This window comes from Ixodes scapularis, unplaced genomic scaffold, assembly GCF_016920785.2.
Source record: "Ixodes scapularis isolate PalLabHiFi unplaced genomic scaffold, ASM1692078v2 PGA_scaffold6__148_contigs__length_123643588, whole genome shotgun sequence".
In the NCBI taxonomy this organism is placed as follows: domain Eukaryota; kingdom Metazoa; phylum Arthropoda; class Arachnida; order Ixodida; family Ixodidae; genus Ixodes; species Ixodes scapularis.
In genome coordinates this window covers 69,185,719-69,203,585 of record NW_024609881.1, presented here as the reverse complement: position 1 = coordinate 69,203,585, position 17,867 = coordinate 69,185,719, and the positions used below count along the sequence as shown (strand labels likewise).

Genomic DNA, 17,867 nt, shown 5'->3' with positions numbered 1-17,867 from the left:
AATACAATTAATCAGTCGGGACATAACGTGTCTAAAGTGTTATTGTATAGTTATACTATGCATTTAGTTCGTGTAAGTGTATGCGAAGGTGTGTATCTAGTTGTTTGGCCAAATGCGGGGGAACGCTGGTCAGGTTGGTATTTTGTTTCTTGTTTAATAGGTAATATTTTCCCGAAGTACACTTTTACTTTACTGGAACTTAGGAAGCTCTAGGTTATTTGGCAATATTTAAGCACTTCGTATCTTTACAAATAACATACATTTCTTTCAAATAACATGAGAAAGGAATTCCAATCAATTGTGAATAAAAGGCTTCATTTTATTTAGCGGCCTTTGTTCGAGAAGACAGCGCTATTGTCGCTAAACGCCGTTTTCTAACGAATACAATGCCATCCTCACAATCTGCAATTGCTTCACTTCGTCGACGCTATCTTTACTGGACCCGCCAACATTTCCATTTAGCGGATCTCACGTGAACCACGAAGGCGTTATACTCCTTCTGATGTGAACTTAAACGGGTATCCGTTACAACAGGATAGTTAGTCGTAAAATAAGGCACCATATCTCAGCTGGTCGTAGCCAACAAACCTGTTACCCTTTCGGCGTTCCCCGCGGTACTCACCTCCTGACAGTAAACACTTTTATCGTCCCCGTAAACCGACCTTCCTTCCGGAATCTCGTCGTTTATGTGCAATTTTCTGTATTTCTTTTTTTGGGGGACGATTTTTGCTCTCCGAGGCGTAGTATGCTAGGAGTTAACCTTAAGGCAATCTTAGGCGCGTGTAACGCTTAATAGACCGTTTTCTAAAGTGTGTCGCACTACCTGTCCGCCATTGTTTGACCACGTGCTCTATGCACTTATTGAACACGATGGCTGAGTCGGCGTTCGACGACAATTCGGATCCAATCACAGGCTTTGTGCCCAAAGATGGATGGATTGGTGTTAATGGCTATACCCTTTGTAACGGGCGGTAGCTTGCGCCACCTATCCTAAGTATAAAAAGATCAAGAAAAGGTAACCACCAGTGTTGCTTGATATATTTTAGAAAAGGGTCTATTAGTGGCAGTAAATATCAATGAGTATCGATAAAGAAAACGCCATCGCTCTGCACAATGATACTGAGCGCTGCCTTTGCTATATCTTTTTTTTTTTTTTTTTTTTGTCGAGCACGGGCCCATATTAGGCTTGCACGTGATGTAATCGCACCATGCTGGTGGACATTCCTACTTGTTTGTGAGGAAAAAAAACAAAAAAACGTCGATGGTGCAAAATGTCTTTTGCAGACGGTCCGCGCTCAGCGGTAAGGCCACGACTATGACCGCTAACATGATGTCAATGCAAGTCGTGCGTTAAAATGACGTCATAAGCACGAGCGTGCGCTGCTTGAAAACCAGAGGCACGAGGGTGTAGGCACTGAGCGCGCGCTGCAGCTACTCCGTTCCGTAAACTGATCATGGCGCATGCGCGGCAACGGGTGTGCGCACTTACGCCGCCTCTTTGTAAACATTATCCTTCCAAACGATTCCCTACGTCCATCCTGTCGCGTCACATATATCGGTGCTTTTGAGCCAGTTTCTACCCTAGAGCTTTACAAAAAACCGGGTGAAGGGTTTACCGCATAATTCAATTTCATTTGTGATACTGTTCACGTGAAGCGTCTGTGTTTTATGCGGGTCTCTTTCATGGACCGATTGTTGAAGGCAATCTCGAATCAAGTCCTGTCAGAAGAGTTTCTATTTTCCGCGTATTGTGGGAAGACACGCGGAGCTAAAGGGCTACATGACATATTTTGTGAGTGTTTCTACCCGCTCGTCAACTTTCTCCGAAAAAACAAGTATTTCATTATTAAAAAAAACAACAAAAAAAAAACATAATACGATGCGTTCTTTTTATGCATCATTTTCTAGAAACAAAGCATATAAAGAAAGTTGGTGCCGTTAACTAAACTTTGCATTAATTTTTAGTGCCTGCAGATCTTAATTTCTTTTGCGGCATATCACACCCGGAGCCAACTGTGGAGTTAAGTTGAAGGCAATCAGTTTGAAAAGGTCAGTCGCGTAAAAGAAAGAACTGCTGGATAGTACGCTAGGATCTAATTAGGAACTTGCTTTTTTATGTATAGGACACGGCTGTAAATCCGCGGAATTCGCGGAATATTCTAGGCGCTCATCAAAGAAGTCACGCAGACTTCAACTCTTGCCGGAGATGCAATGGCGAGTCAATACGTCAATAAAGAGTTTTAGTAGATGTCACTCCGATATGACTTCGATAATGAAGCCCGACACTCTATCGGGTATCACTTCTGGGGGTATCGGGCGTATCGGAACGATCTACTAGAACTCTCGAATGGAATGGAACCCGTTCCAGAACATTTCTCCCAAAAGGGGCGCTCATGCAGATAGCCATCGCGTGAATTGCGCCAAGGTCAGCAGGCAGTCATAAAACTAGAAATGGAAACACTACACAAATACCCACACCGTTCTCTAATCTTTCACTGCCCCCCCCCCCCCCTTTCCCCCCCATCAAAGGTGACGTACACGGTCACTAGTCAAGCAACACTTTCTTTTTTTTCCTTTCTTCAATACTCTGACTGACTAAAAACAAATCACAAGTACACCACGAGAGAAAAATTGAGCTTCCGCCTCTCCTTCTTTAAGGGTATTAAGACAGAAGGAAAATGAATGATAATTGCGCATGCAAAGCTTAAAATGCGAAAAAGAAAAAAAAAAACACGAGAAGTAAAGGTGCTGCTTCGTTGCGGCCAGGTGAGGCCGAAGTACCTGAGAGTAACACGAAAATAAAAATTAGCGGTGTGCCCATCTTGAAAGTTACTGGACCTCCGCCTTTTCATCCGCCTACGTGTGTGCGTTCGCGTGTATGTTTGTATCTGTCCGTGCCTGTATGCAAGCGTCAGTGGTATACTGCAACGTGTTTTTGACTATGTACTTTTGCGTCTTCGTGTTTGTGGGTTTACGTGCGCATAATGGTGACTTAAATAGCAAATGCCGAGCTTTTAAAAAAATGCTCTACGCGAATGAAGAATGCAGTACTTTGTTAGCGAACGTCTTGCAACAGTGCCGGTATTCTTTTTTTATCGAGCCTAATTTATTGATTTATTGAGATTGATCAGCTAGATATCTGCATATTAATTTAAGGGCCGAGCTGTCAACTAAACAGTTTTAATGTGCCTTGAAAAAAAAAAAAAAAAAAAACCCTATCGACGTGTTTAGCAGATTGCACGCTTGGCGTGCTTATTATTTCTGGCATTATAAAAAAAAAGACGCCCGCAGCTAAACACGTCACACGCGCCCGCGCGTCGCGATTGCCGCGATGGCGCGTGCATACCTGTGCACGTGTGCGGATGCGTGTGTGCGCGTTTCTTTGCACGCGTGCGCGTCTTTGTGTGCATTTCTTTGTATGTATATGCCTGCCTTCGTGTGTTTCTGCGCGTGTGTGCGCGTGCCAGAGTTATCTGAGTACAAGCTGACTTTTGTGTGTGTGTGTGTGCGCGTGCGGGTGTTTTTTCAAGCCCGTATAGGCACGAAATAATCTTTCTGAATGAATGACGCTCTCCTCCCCTTCCGTAATTACCGACCGTTCGTTTCCCAGCGTTCTCGGACGTCGTCTGACACGGCGGTGAACACCCAGTCCCCCGGCCCCGAACCACCCTTTCCCGGACTTCGTTCATATTGGCGGTCGTGATCTCACTCACGAAGTCTATATATATACACGTCACTCATTCGGATAGGAATCGCGCTCATAATAATTATCTCAAAAACAGAGGTATTGTGAATGAACGCTCGGAAAGGTTCTCTGACGTCGCGATCGTATACGTTTTCGGTAAACACACATCCACGGTTCTGTGGGACGTTTTAGGTGTTTTGAGTAAGAAAGAATCTCGGATGACGGGCAGTTCCTAATCTCTTTGAGTCATAAACTCTCTCTGGGCAGAATCTTAACACGAATTCCTTTGGAAATCGGATGCCGTAACGTAACAGACCCACACACTGTTTTCAAAAAAGTCAGCGTTTTGCGCCAACAAGGTGTGGAGCTCTTCGTGTGCAGTTGCCCAATGACCGACAGCAGCGCCACCGCAAGGACGTGACGTCAGAGAGTTGAGTTAGTGTATACGGAGAGCAAGTCGTCTGCTTCTTGCACAGGAGTTGCAGTGACGTCATTCTGGCTTTCTTTGTTTGTTTGTTTTTTCTTTTTTTATTGAATTAAGGACAGTTTTAATTTGGGGCTTCTCCGTTTTCTCAGATTATAAAAAAAGCGGGTTTATCGGTATTTATCGAAAACACGGAAACCTAGCTATAGGTTAGCATGCGCTCTTAATTTTGTTCCCGTGTTATTCACGTATAGAACCTGAGTGCCTCAGGTTCCTACGTGAAGGTAGAGAGCGTCGTGAAATAAAATTGATAGTCGGGTTACCGAACAACTAGGGATGAACACCGGAACCACCGAAGTTTTAAGGGGCCCTTCAGTGATTTTTTAACTGTTTCGAAATTTGCGGTGAAACGGACCTCATCGAACGTGGGAACATGGAGGAAAAATAATTTTCCCGAAATTCAAATTGTTTTGGAAGTTACTAGCAAATTACAATCGCAAAAAAAAAAACAAAAAAAAAACAAAAAAAAACGCGTGTGCTTTGGTTGGTTTAGCTGGTGTCGCCGCTGAAAAGCGGGCGTGTCTTTAATTTGTTTCGTTTCTGCACATTTTAAATGTTTTTTTCTTTCATCTTTCTCGCCCAAGAAAAACGCTTCCTTCGAAAGAATAACAATATTTAGTCTGCATAAAAAAAAAAAAAAAAAAAATTCTGGCGGCTCTTGTGGAATGCCATTTACGTAAAGCTTACAGGTGATGTCCCTGGTCGCGCGTTTTCGACACACTGTGTCGCCACCGGACGTTGAGCAGTTTTTGTCCGATCGAATTAAGATAGGATGGGCTAATATTTTGTGGCTACTACTTGTTCCCCGAGTAGCCCGAGACACCAGTGAGGTAATAGCATAAATCGATGAGAAGCGCAAATATCGTTAGAGTGCCCCGTTAATTCTACAGGGTGTTCAGCTAACTTGTGCCATTTGCACATTGCAAAACTATTTTGACTTGCTCAATGGAAATGCGAAAAGTTTAATGCGCAAAACGCGTGCCACCCTTTTTTTTTAGGTCTTAATGCAAGTTTGTGTTTTTAAAGTGTATTTGTAGGAAAGTAGACACTCCAGGTACCTTAGAGTACACGGGGAATAAAGTAGTGCGTCCCCTCGATACTCGGCATACCTCTAAGTATACTCGATACTCGGCATACCTCTAGGTATTTTGTTCCCCTTTACGTGACGTGTATAAACCCATGCCATCGCCTAAAAAAAAAAAAAAAAAAAAAATCAGCGTGCAAGAAAAAAAAAAGATTAGTAACAATTTTTATCTTTAAATTTCCATCGCATAAATCGTGCATGTAATGCAGTATTTAAGAAGCGGTTGTTTAGCATTGATTTAGAAGACAAACAGTTGCTTCGGAGAGTGAAGAAGAGCGCATCGTTGACTAATTTTCCCGGTTAATTTAGTGCGGGAAATCAACGTCATGTGACTTGACCTGACGGTGTCCCATTAAGGTGTCACTATGCGATACGACTACGTCACGCAACCCATCATCACATGACGTCGGATCAAGTGACGTCGATTTCCTTGCTAAATCTGGCGGTGAAATGCACGAATGAGCGTATATATATATATATATATATAGGAACGGACGTGTTTCTTGGAGTACATTGATTTTCGTTTAAAGAAGGCGCGTGCTTTAAAACACTGAACTGGCGCGAGCCGAAAAACCTTTAGGAATACTTGCGAAAGACGTGAAAAACCTCTTGCAAGCGAGCGAAGCACGCGCTAAACTCATTAACACTTATAGTCATCCACATTTCCCAAGAAAGGCTGGGTGTGGCTCGTCGCGGTCGTCTTATTATTGCTTCACAGCCAATCAGATGTCGGCATTCGGCGATATGAACGCCGACGAACCAATCAGGGAGCAAGGAAGGTGAACGTAATGCGCCACACCTGCGCATCTTGCGTTGTCAGTCACTATGGAATAGCATCTGCCAGAAGGCCCTTTGTGGTACGAAAAAAAGAAACGGAATTAGGTGTCAGATGTTTTATTTTTTCTTCTTTAGAAAGTGATGTTGGTCTGCCAGAGTGTAACGACACAGTGCAGTACGGCAAGACTTGTGCCCGTTACTTGAAAAATGCAATGGATTACAATTACAAATTATCCAGCCTCAAATGTAATAAGTTATCGTTACAAATTACTTTCGCTGAAGAGTAGCGGATTACTTTAATCTTCACGCTAAAAATTGCTTTCACGTTACTTTTTCTGTACACTTATGGATAAAAAATAGAAACAATTTTCGTGTTTTCAAAGATGTTCTCAATGTAACGCAACTTCTCATTTCTCGTACGGATGAGAAGAGTAAAAACACGATGGAAGTTGATGGAAAGAGACAGAGCTTACTCGGCGTTGTCTTTTTATCTTAGTTTTTCGCATGTTTGTATACCCCTTGCGCGTTTTTCTAGTGGTTCTCGTGACCGGTTATACAAAAAAAAAAATCGTGTTTTCTTTCGGTTGTTCTTCTCTTCACGATGTTTTCTAGTTTGTTGAACTTGCTATATTTACGCTGCTTAATTGCCTGCTCATATTGCTTCAGTTTCTGTATTATGTTCAAACTTTTAAAAAGCAACGAGTAATTAAAGTAATCCGGTACGAATATTTAGTAACGAAATTACATTACTAAATACTGTCGCAAAAACGTAAGGTGCACAATTACAAAATTACTTGAAAATGTAACGGATTACAAGCAATGTTTTACTTGTAATGGATTACTTCCCACGTCTGAGTACGAGTGCTGTCGTGGTGGTGTGTTTTGAACGTGTGCGTCATTCAGTATAATTTCACACGGCCGCACGCCTGTGCGATGCTGTTGTGGAAGCGACTGCCTGATGAAACGACGCCGCACGTAAGAAACTCGACGCGTTTATCTCTTCGACTTCCGGAGAGTTTTTTTCTCAAGTACCGGGGTGGTCAGTTTAACGTAACTGCGTTAATCTTTGGCGTGTGCCGCGCACGTTGAATGCAAAACAGACTATGGTTCGTCAACAGTTTAAAAAAAAAGAAGGTACTCTGTGAATTGCTATCCTCACACGGCGATTCCAGCAGACCTTCTCCGTGATGACCACCGCGTAGTGCGTGCGCCAAAATTCCCGAGTCGCGAGAGAAAAGAAAGAAATTGTTTGAACGTAAACAGGATATGTGCGCAAGGTAACTATTTATCTTTAGAATGCCGGACAAGTACCTTGCTTACCTGTTTATTAGTCTCGTGCGAATAGTGGATTTTGAGTTCGAATCGAATTCGAAGCGAATAGTGGTTTTGCCCGAATATTTTCGATTCGAATTCGAATAGTTTTTCCACGCCTTTCACTACCGTTGCATAATTCTTAGACGAAAACCCAGCTAAACTTGTGAAGGTTGTTACGCTTGTTAATTTATAAACTTAGTTTAATCTATCCATATTTATGAACTGTGACCTCAGAAGGTCTGGTGTCTTGGGATGGCAAGTAAACGACGGATTTGACATAAAATGAATCCTGTAGAGATGGCCAACTATACCCAAAGGAGTGAATTCACAAATCTTGCTATATCAAATATTCTTCCTTTAATCTCGAGTTAAAAAAGAATTGTAAGGACATCTCTGCCTAACGCAGTACACTCTTGCACAATAGTTTAATTTTGAAACTTTTACTACAGTGTAGATATACACATTCACAAACTTTTTATTTATTTTGGAATACAGTCGGCACAGGTGCACCACCCCGCTTTGAATGTATCCTTTACTTCCATGCATGCAACTACGATAGTCATACCTTGCTAAGTGTTTATCGCGGCGGGTTACCCCATTGAGTGCGCTTCTTACCAAGCACCGGTGCGCTGCGGAGAAGCAACGCCCGCGGAGCTCGCTTCCGCGGGTATTGCTTCTCCGCAGCGTACCGGTGCTTGGTGAGAAGCGCACTCTAAGGGGCTAACCCGCCGCAATCAGCATTTCGAAAAACTCGAATAATGCAGTTGTTATCGAAGCGAATATCGAATAGTGTATTATTCGGAACTGCTATTCGAAATTTCGAATATTCGCACAAACCTACTGTTTATATATATTTCCTTGGGATACTAACCGAATTGTATTGAGTTATAAACTCTCACACGATCAATTGAGTTATAAACTCTCACAAGATCAATCAATTTAAACGAATAAGCTCGAGGACGATAATGCGGGTTCTAGTGCCTTCCCAGATTTATACGTTTGCTTTTCAATTCGATGCGTTCGAATGCTATCAGGCAGACAATAATAATTATCTTTCTCTGTGAATTCATTAAAATAAAAATTTAATCTCGATCACTCTCTTTACGTTTGTCACGATCCTCGTGCCAGATGACCTGGAAGTTAATTTTATTACGTTTCCTGACTTTTTAAGACTCTATCGCACTAGTATACAATACAATTATATTATATTGCATGGCATAATACTGAACCTCGGAAACTGGCATGCTTGGAAGCTGATCCTTATTTGCTTAGCTTACTAAGGTTACGAATGAACGGGCACCCAACAAAAGGAAAGGTTAACTCTGTTGGGCGGACGTTTGCTCCTGATATACTCAGTCTGAGTTAAAATATACCCTAGTTGTTGTTGTTGTTTTTTTTTTTTGTGGTCTTTGCACCGTAAAAAGGAAGTTCATCTACTGCATGAGGTCTTCAACGTGCCTCGCGTAGCAGTGGATCGCACAAGTGCACTATGCTCCTCGCATCGGAATCGGTGGGAGTTTAAATCCAGCTCGTGATATCTCAGCTCTGCGTAGCTATCAAGGCAACAGCCTCCCTCACCGGTGGTAGAATATGTATCGGCGTATCCCTATTATGACATTTGCTAGCGGGCGTTTCGACTGAACGTATAGTGAAGAATATTTCGTCGACAGCTTTAGCGCTTATCGCCCAAGCGAAAAATGCGGAGTCACTGGGCCATTAACGCATTTGCGGCCTCTTATATTTCTCAGAAGAGAACGTGTTACGCAGACCAGTAAGCAAAGATGGCGGCGCACAGCAAGTAAATAGTTGAATTATCTCTAGATATACGGAAGCTTCACTAACAAGCAAGCAAAAAACGCGTGTGCCAAGAAGCAGTATACCACCGTAAATCGCTGGAGTCCTAAAGCTTCTTTTGTCATGTCGATTATCGGTTTGGTTGCTTCGCTTATGTTCGGACTATCATTGTCAATTCTACCCTCTCAATGAACGAACGCCGGCGAAATAGTTTCCTCTCATTACTCCGGACAAGGTACTCAGTTAGCTTGCCACACACTCGCTACATCCACTCGGTCAACTTCCTAGCTGTCGTCTTTACGAAGCTGTACACGCCGCGTAATATTCAGCGCTTCTCGGGAAATCTACACCGGCGTGCACTCGTCTAGCCACCGGATGGTTCACTCAACCATCGAGCCGTTCCCGTGTTGCACCGACCAACTGCCCATCTCCACTAACTTTAACTGCATACGTGCATCCATACAATCAATTTCGACCTTTAACGGGCGATTGCGCCTTTCCGCAATCAGACGTCGATATTTTTGTTGTTTTTTGCTTATTCGACGGTGGCAGTTTCACTTGCGACGCGTTGTCGGTTTATCGAGCGCACCAATAACACGGTGGTTAGCAGTGACAATGAGACATCGCTTTACACTAGAAAGTGCGAGAGTTGTACTATAGTTCCATGCTCAACTTCGGGAAAGTGTAGGTATGCCTTTCTGCCCCATCCGAACATCCGATTTAGGCGAGGTTCATGCATGTTAGTTAAAACGGTTATTACAATGCGTGACCGACAAACGTTCTCGTTGATGTGTGCAAAAAAAAAAAAAAAAAAAAAAAAAACTCTTCCTTCTGCAAACACGTTGAATTATTATTTTTTTTTTTTTTTTGCGCGCGTATTTTGTTTAAGATACGTCCTCAAGCGTATTTCAAACTCCTGTGTGCAGTTTATATATAGCAATATAAAGAACTGCAGTAACGTGTTACACAAAAAGAAATATATAAAACTTTGATATTTTCGAGGAAGTCGTAGTTTAGGCCCATGCCGTGACAAGTAATAACATAATTTTATTTTCACTTCCTCGAAGCCACCGGAAGTTCACATTTGTGTAACCTAGATTGGGGGCCCTAGTCGGAAGTAATCACAGATTAAAAATTAGACGGAATTAATCTTCGTACCTGGTTTATTGGTTAAGACGTCAAGAAAGCGACACGCTTCGCACATCGACGACAAGGTGTCGGCAGAAACACCATAGTTTTTATTCTGCACCCTGTCTACGCCTGGTTCCAGGCGACTCGCGGCACACTTCGCAGCTAACGTTTCCCGGTCATCAAGAATTTCACGGTGTGCGAAGCTTCCTGAATAGAAAAACAAAGAAAGACGAATTACAAAGCATACAGCTGATCTGCTTTGTAGTTACTTTAATGGGGTCGAAGACAGCGGTCGAACGACCTATCTTTCCTCTTGCTTTCATTTGGATTCATTCTTTTTTTCTCTGAACTACAGGGTGAGGCCATAAGGACTCACACATTTGGCATGCCTAGCGAAATTTGAATTCCAAACGTAGATACCTAACATCGAACACGTAAATTTTGTTTGGCAAGACGTTTCATGTCTAATATTTTTAGAGCTCAACTGAGAGGTGACGAACAATTAAAAATAAATAAAATATGGCGACCGTGCACTTCTTATGTCATATGCCAGCCTGTCCGTCATCTGCTCACTGCATGCTTTGCGAGCTGGCTCCCGGGTCCAACGCAAAAATGACGAGAATACCGTATTAGATACTGGCGACCAACAAGACAATCACGATAAGTAATAAATTTAACGAAATCTATGAACGGTGACCGCCTCTGAGCAAGCTCGCCAACCAGAACCCAGACGACGAACATCCGGTATGGAACTTTAAAAAATGAACGGCCGTCATTTTTGCACAATTTTTAATATTTTATCACCTCTGAGTTGAGCTTAAAAAAAAAAAAAAAAGATATACATACAACTTTGGCAAAAACGACGTTCGCGTGCCCAGTTTCAGGTATATACGGGTAGAATTCGAATTGTGCAAGGTGTGGCAAATCTGCTGGTCCTTAGGCCTCACTCTGCACAAGACAGAAACGTTTCTTTCGTGGTGTCAACGATTAACTTGGCTGATTCTTCGCAAATGGCGTAAATATCATATGAAATCTACCCTCAATAAACAAATGGAGGCAATGTTTTTTTCTTGCGCTATTCTTACGCTCTATGTCCAGGAACTCACTTCCCTTGCCACATCCGTTAGATCTACACTCAGAACAGACCGTCAATTTCCTTGTTGTTTTTGTAATTAAATGTAAATGCCGGAGGACTATTGAAAACGGTTTAATCACTTCATTTTACCTTGGGCCCCAATTGCGATTGAGAGCATCACCTGTTAATATCCAGGAACAGTGAAAGGACGGGCACTGCTATTATTACCACAACACGTCATTCTCAAATTCAGCTGCCAACATACGCGAGGATAACGTATTTATATTATTTGTCGAGAAAACGTCCGACCCTTTACTCGCAGCTTCGCCATCCTTTCAGGTTAAATGGTCGTATTTCTGGTCTTGTTGCATCAAGATGTATCAAACCACATGCGTTTAACTTTTTCGGCTTTTAGGCGTTATCTTATATCTGTAAAATAAATTCTTTTTTTTTTCTCGCGATTTCGAATGACACGTCGACGTAATTCTCTGCTTAGTTATTTACAGTACCTATGTAAATATAAAGCTGCGACTACTGCGATGCCCCTGCGAAAGCAGCAAGCACATTACATCATCTATAACTTCTCCTACGTAAAAGTAAAAGTTAGGAAGCGATGACTGAAAAGTAAATTGATAATGTCTGCGCTATCATTAACGTTGCCACAGTTCCATGTCTAGTTGCTCAATCCTTCGTCATTTGTGGACGGCCTGCCTTTGACGGGGCAAGTGGGAAAACCACAAGCGCTATATCGCTACAGCGAAACGTGTTCCCTGTCAAACCGTTATCCCCCATATTGACTACGTCTAATGTCCAGTAGTTTTCTCTTCGACACTGCTGTGTGCTCAGGCTAGACCATGCGCAGCTGTAGCAGACGTCATGAGATTGTTTTGCAATGTCCGAGCCATTCATTCACGGAACTCGTCAGAGTAATACGCGATAAGTTACAAGACCCTGACAGAAGACGCGCTGGCCAACTCAACGCATACGGACGCAGCCTACAAGGTACGACTGATAGGTATCAACGAGTCCGTCAGTTTGACGACCACGTTCGACGCCTTCAAGGGTATATTACAGCGAAAGCGGACTTTCCTTTCGTGGTACTATATCCGCGAACATACTACGAAAATTCCTTACGTACGCTGTCACACTTGGATCAGACTCTGTTGCTTCTCAAATGTATATCTTCTTTTTTTTTTTTTAGCTAGTCTTTTATAGATAAGTGTCTGCTCTGTTCCACGGGCGCCGCCATGTTTGTTAATGCTGACGCCATGACACAGTAGGGGGGGGGGGGGGTGCGCTTTTTGCTTCTTGCAAGAACGTCACAAGTGCATTGTCACGAAGCTTCAAGAAATATTCACCGATGCTAAGAGTGCTGCAGAAAGCAAACATCTAGTTTTATGCGCGCGCCCCTCTCTTCACAAGAGCCTGCGTTTAAGATTGTGATTTTCCATTTCTATCGCTTGGGGTTAGGATTTGGGACACTGGTCTTCATACTTCTTGTTCACCCTAAGTTCGAGCGAAGCCGATGTTACGGGCCGATGGGACCTATTCAACAGCGCCAAAAGCACAACGTCATGGCGTTCGCCATCTTTCTCTACGTGTCCTATCGTCTGCTAAAGAAACCCTGCAGTGAATGCCCGGTGACTTGCGCTCTTAATTTGCATATGTTCCTGTCTTATATTACGCTCAGACTTACGATGAAGCGAAGTGCAGGTTACTTGGTACCCAAGGACCGGTGGTACCCAACATTTCGAGTGCTTTAAATACGAAGTTAATAAAGAAAACAAAATTAGGCGTTGTGAACGTTTATAGCAGCGCCAAAGGCAGCGTCAAAAATGTCTCGCTACGACGCTCGTTGTCTTTGTGCGTTTGCAGTCTCCAACTGAACCAATCAGCTGCAGAAAAAAAAACACACCAGGGCGTATTTGCAGCGCGTTATGCGGAGAGCAGTTGTCGTCTGCTGCTCTCGCAGGGGCTGCGGTGACGTCAGAACGACACGGAATTCTGATTGGCTTTGGTTGGAAGGATAGGGGGGAGACCTCAATGCTCGATGCCTCGAGGTCTACCCACTATTTATTTTTTCAATCAGCCAATAAGAGCTCGACGTTCTGACATCATGGCAACCCCCGTACAAACAGCAGACGAACTTTCGCTCCGCATTGTTTAAGCCGGTGATATCAAACGTGCAAAGATGGCGAACGCCTTGACGATGCAGGTACGACACTGCTTGATTACCACCATTGGATCGTAGCCGCTGCAGCGATTCGATGTATAAAACTGGGGGTAGACGCTTAAAGATACGGTCACTGGGCGCTGTCATATTTCTAGTGGGGTGTGTAAATGTAGTGTCCCCTCCCCCCTTTTTTTCCGCAAAAAAGAGATGTAATGTTTTTTTTCTTTTTTTTATTGCAAAAATAAAGTATGCATTACCGAACGCTCATTCTCCGCCCATATGTAGCGCTAACGGTCCCAACCATATGGCAACGTGTCAGAGGTAACTGCATGGTATCTCGTTCAAAAGTTCTGTGATTTTTCTGGAAATTTTCAATGAAAAAATGGGGAATGTTTTCGGTAGCTGTCACCATTTAAGATCCATGCATTCGAGTTCCGTGGGCCGCCGTTCAACCCATTAAAAAATTTAAAAAATTTTAACTTTTTCACGAGATAACGGCATAACTTTTTAACTTTTTAACAAGATAACGGATGGCTCTGAAACTTTGACATCTGGTCTGGATTTCTGAGGTTACATTTGGGTGGAGAATGAGCGTTAAACGATGCGTACTTCATTTTTGCGGTAAAAGAAGACCCTGTAACTTTCTGGTCGGGTACCCTGTAGAGCATCTTGCTAAAGCGTGCCGGCGGTTGCCAGCCGGGTGTCCAAACGTAACAATTTTATATTGATCGTGGACAGAGTAGATTTAGGAACATGGTTGCTTGCAGACGTCTATTAGATTGGGATCGATAATCCTTCGACGCTTCTCAGTGGCAGTTTAGCCAGCGCAGTCGTACTGCACTGCTCTCTTACCTCGTTTAAAGGGACACCCACGGGTCACAGGGTATTTATGATCGCCAAGGGTTTTTTTGGAATTAGAAAACCCAAGTACCTAGGGTACAATTTGCAGCTCGAAATTCGTTTTTTTTTTTCGCCCAAAAACCGACGATCAAGAACGGGTCGGTTTAAGTCGCGCTTACTCTCTTCTCCGTGGTCACGTGCCGTTCTGTACGGTTTAGACAAAACCACTAAATTTAATCAAAGTCGTTGGTTATCGAAGGCACATACTCAATAATAAAAATAGACCCGAAATATGATAAACATTGTTTGTGGCTTCTAAAAAACTGCAAATACGTGTATTGAAAAAAGAAAAAAAAATCCACAGAGCCGGGAGCAATCCGTGCATTATCTGCGTAATTCTCAACATGGCGTCGTATCGCGGGAGTCGTGGGCTGGATGGCTGAATGAAGCGGCCTAAGCGAAGGCGGCGGACGAAGGGCGTGGGACCTCTAATTCCGAACTGCTGTTCGCGGTACCGGCGAACCTGCCTAGCTTCCAAAGATAAATCTTTTACCGATCAAGACTATTAGGATTTATTCCGTACGACACACCGGACCTCCAAGCTGATTCGCACGAAGAAGTCGCCGAGTCGACGCCCCTTTTCCTGGCTGAAGACATCGCTCGTCTTTGCGAACACGTAACGAAGTTCCTGACTTTTGCGTCTTTCGTGCGACGTCCGCGTTTTTCGTCTGCTTCGCGCGCCTGCAAAACGAAGGTAAAACAAACAAACAAGCGCGGCATAGTTTAGTTACGTTACTTCTGGCAACTCTTTCCTCCCCCACATTACTTCTTCCTCCCCAGTCCAATATCAGTTTTGGTTTCAAACACTTTTTTTTTACTTTATTAAAAAATATATGTGAGTGCTGCAGCAAAGTACTCATTGTGTAGTCTTCTGATACCATAATAAATCGCCTAAAAGATTTTTAAAAAATTTGGGGGGCGTGTCAGTGTCTTTTTATTGTTGAAACTTACAAAGTCAGAGATGGAACCCATGTTTTCTGGTTTTTTACTCCACCTTCTCCAACAATGTGCACGCAGAATGTTTGGGTCGGAATAAAGTTTCTGAGCTTTGGCGTTTCCTATGTGTATACCCTGTGGATCGAATTGACTCTTCGCGCCCACGGCAACATAGTCGGGCGTGTTTTTATTTCTTTGAGAGTGGTGCAGACTAAGATTGCCGATTCGAGGAGCCTAGACAGGTCTTCGTTTTACAGCCTAAAAAAATGCCTTACAGTTTAAAAATATCTGCGCGTCTTGTACCATCATTCGTACCAACACGGTACAAGCGAAAAAAAAAAGTCACTGCGATAATGAGGATGAAAAAAACTTCAGTAAAAATGCGCACTGAGCACTGAGGCATCTATACTTCGTCTCATCCTACGATGGACTAAAGGCCAAAGCCACGGGCCGCCAGGTCCAATCACGTTCCGCGCTAAACTATGATACGGTTAGCATTGATTAGGTTTGGACGAATAATGCTCTGAATCTAAAAACGCTGCGTCATTCTTACTGTTCGACACTGCAAAGAGGCAGTACATTACAAAGGGTTTCTTTGTAATGTAAAATTGTTGAGTCACTCATTGTTCGATCCGAACCACTGTCCACCCATTCCCATCAGTGATCCAAACCGCGGGCACCGATACGTGCATCGAAGCGAAATACCACGCAATGTCTAAGTGGCTCGTGATTGGATCTGGCAATTCGTAGCTTCTGCCTTTAGTCCATCGTAGGGTGAGACGAAGTATAGTATGTGAAACTTCATGCTCAATACCTATGGTTACGATAAGAAAAGAGGGACGTTGAAGACAAACAGACAATGTCCCTCTTTCCTTATCGTAAATTAGAAACCAACACGCTCAACCATCTACCTATGGTTACATGGCATTTTTGAATATGATTTTGTTTGCGAGGGAGGCGGGGGGGGGGGGGGGGAAAGAAAACACTATCCGCGCATCTGGTTTTCTGCATGTTTGCCACTGTCAACGCCGATGAACAAAAAGAAGGCATTTTTATGCATACTTAGGATATGCGCTGGTACGCTGAACACGGAGAATCGAAATCCCAGTGTCTATATACTCACGGTTAATACCTAATTTCAGGCTCACTATGTTCTAGGCTTGGTCGCTGCTAACCTCCCTCCGTATTGGTCCCTAGAGATGGGCCTCAGCGAGCGCCCCGAATCTTGTACACCAGCTAAGGGCAACTTTTAGAACGCGTGCTACAATCATCTTATATCCGGCCAAATGACCAGCAAACACCATCACCCAAACCGCTGTGACAAAGTGCGAACATCGAAGTAACGCTCTTTCATATAGTTAGCCACACCTTCAGACTAATACAGAGTCTGCGGTTATAGGTTATTTCAAAGTGTAAACAAAAAAAAAATAAATAAAAAAAAAACGCTGCGTAATCTCCGATACGGTAAGGCCGGCCGAGCGTAGAAATAGCAAATCTCACATAGGGCCAACCCGATCTGACTTCGACGCCGCGCTGTCCTTCCTACCAGATGCAATTAACGCGTGTCATCAGAAAGACCTATGACGTCAACGGGGCTGAACCAATCAGTGGGGGGGCGTAGCCGGCCGACTCTTACCCTGTGCAGACGACGTCGCCAGACATCCGAAGAAGGCGAGCGTTACCAGGGGCAGCCAAGACGGCCGCGGTAGCCGCATCCTGCAAGGTCCTGCGGGAGACAGACAGACCATCAAGCGGACATCCCCGCCACGGCCACACGCGCAAACAGCGCGAGTATATACGCACGCGCACGCTTCACGACATTCGTCGGGCAGCAGCGTTCCTCGCGTACTGTCTTCGACGCCGTGTACACACACAACAAGGCGATGCCGACCGTGTCAAAGCTCAGCCGAACCTTGTCGAGCTTACGTCAGTCGGAGACACGTCGTTTGCGGACATGTCGTGTGGTCGGAAAGCGAGAAAAAAAAAAAGACCACAGGTGAAGACAATAGAGATGGCTGTCTGAGTCGAAGATGGGTCTCCAGTGGTGTTTGTTGCCCTTTCGATGGGATTGGCGGCGGGGGACACGCGGTTCTATCCGCGTCTTTTGTTCTTGCGTGGGCGGGTGCGGCAATGGTTAGAAGGGGAAGCGACTGAAGACGCCTAACGGGGATTGCGCATCCGCGTTTTCGCGATGGGACGCTCCTGCGAATGCCCGAAGGTCACTCACTTGCACGGAAGGAGTTCCCTGTCGGAGGAATTTTAAATTTCCAGGAAGTTTGCACCGGTAGAAATAGAGACTCGCGCTAAAGTTGGGAAATGACTAGTCCTCCTGCCGTGGCATCCCTGTGACTTCCGAGCCCGTAGTTTCTGGAATTACGGGAAGAGTAGAACGAAGAGGAAGGAAGGGGACTATCAGATATCTGATAAACAAAATGATCAGTCATGTTTGTTTTGGGGAGGGGGGGGGGGGGAGGGGAGTATTGTTTGCCAAAACAGACATAGACGCCGCACAAC

The 17,867-nt window shown here is 44.0% G+C and overlaps 1 protein-coding gene across 1 annotated transcript in view; it reads right to left on the bottom strand.

Moving 5' to 3' along the window:
- LOC115317859 (collagen alpha-1(I) chain) overlaps nt 1-17,068 on the bottom strand; it is a 36,435-nt gene extending 19,367 nt beyond the window's left edge. The window contains exon 1 of the mRNA XM_029977607.4: nt 16,990-17,068. Within this exon, the coding sequence (XP_029833467.2) occupies nt 16,990-17,068 (79 nt within the window). The remainder of the gene's footprint in view (nt 1-16,989) is intronic.
- Nucleotides 17,069-17,867: the final 799 nt, after the last annotated feature.